This window comes from Chaetura pelagica, unplaced genomic scaffold (genome assembly GCF_000747805.2).
Source record: "Chaetura pelagica isolate M959 unplaced genomic scaffold, ChaPel_1.0 scaffold69, whole genome shotgun sequence".
Classification (NCBI taxonomy): domain Eukaryota; kingdom Metazoa; phylum Chordata; class Aves; order Apodiformes; family Apodidae; genus Chaetura; species Chaetura pelagica.
Genome location: NW_009970724.1, coordinates 931 through 2,345, shown reverse-complemented (window position 1 = coordinate 2,345; position 1,415 = coordinate 931). Strand labels below are relative to the sequence as shown.

The 1,415-nt window shown below is 51.7% G+C and overlaps 1 protein-coding gene across 1 annotated transcript in view; it reads right to left on the bottom strand.

Annotated features, from left to right (window-relative positions):
* EFCAB14 (EF-hand calcium binding domain 14) overlaps nt 1-357 on the bottom strand; it is a 12,392-nt gene extending 12,035 nt beyond the window's left edge. The window contains 1 exon segment of the mRNA XM_010006538.1: nt 46-357. Coding sequence (XP_010004840.1) covers nt 46-270 — 225 coding nt within the window. The 5' untranslated portion in view covers nt 271-357.
* Nucleotides 358-1,415: the final 1,058 nt, after the last annotated feature.

The following is a 1,415-nucleotide window of genomic DNA, read 5'->3' as shown; positions in this document are numbered from 1 at the left end:
TTCCTGCTCCTCAGAACATGTAGAGCAGGCAAGAAATTACAACACTTGCCTTAGATTCACCCAGCCTCCAAGTATCTTTTGCTTGGAGGACTCCTCAGTCCAGGGCCAGTTTGTCTAACTCAGTGCCTTCAGATTCTGAACAAGCAGGTAGGCAACTGAAGCTCTTCACACCGCCCAAAGCAAAGGTGCAATAGCGTAGCTACATTTACACTTACTGGTTCGGAACTTCTCCTTTATTGCATCCAGATCCTCCTTGAGAGCCACCTGCATCCAGACCAAGCCAACACAGGCCACCACGCACGCGGCCAGGACGACAAACGCGCACAGCGGGTAACAGAATCTGCAGCACCGTAGGTAGTCTCCCCTGGGTGACACAAGAGAAGAGATTGTGAATATTCAACAGCACCTAGGAAAGCTGTAAATGCTGACCCATCCAAGCCAGCGCTGGAATAACACGTTTTAGCTGACAAGAGCCAACAAAGAGTTTTTCCAAGAATAAATGTGGCTACACAGCGAGCTCAGGACTGTCACTCTCTGCTCAGTTTATCCTCGGGAGGCACATGTAGCATATTTAAGAGCAGCTGTCAGGTTTCCCTCACTAGAATCTCCTGCTCTGCTCACATAAAGTCATGTTAGGAACACCTGCCCGACAGCCTGGAAAGCAAGCCTGAAGAAAAGGTCTCATCACAGTTTTAGGACAAGTTCTTCTGGATGATCATCCTAGGCTGCAAAAGCCCAAGTTTCTCTGCATCGCGCCCACTTTTAGTTATTCCCAGAGGCCCAGTAATGTTTGTCTATTGGCAAAGGCAAGTCAGGTCTGTGGTCAAACCAGCCCGCAGGGACAGGCTGAGCTGGTCAGATCTACCATAGAATCATAGAATCACAGAATCCTGAGGGTTGGAAGGGACCTCGAAAGATCATCTAGTCCAACCCCCCTGCCAGAGCAGGGTCACCCAGAGCACATCACACAGGAATGTGTCCAGGTGGGTTTTGAATGTCTCCAGTGAGGGAGACTCCACAGCCTCTCTGGGCAGCCTGTTCCAGGGCTCTGTCACTCTCACAGTAAAAAATTTTTTTCGGATATTCCCCTTGAACCTCCTATGCTCCAATTTGCTCCCATTACCCCTTGTCCTATCACTGGTCATCACTGAGAAAAGCCTAACTCCATCTCCCTGACACTCACCCCTTACATATTTGTAAACATTGATGAGGTCACCCCTCAGTCTCCTTTTCTCCAAGCTAGAGACCCAGCTCCCTCAGCCTTTCCTCATAAGGGAGATGTTCCACTCCCTTCATCATCTACCACCGCCCTCAGCCAGGCAGCCTGCTGGGCCAGAGGCACCTGCAGGCCCCTCCTGGCAGCGCCCCGCACCCCCGGGCCCCGCACTCACTTCCCGCAGCGGCCCCGCACTCCC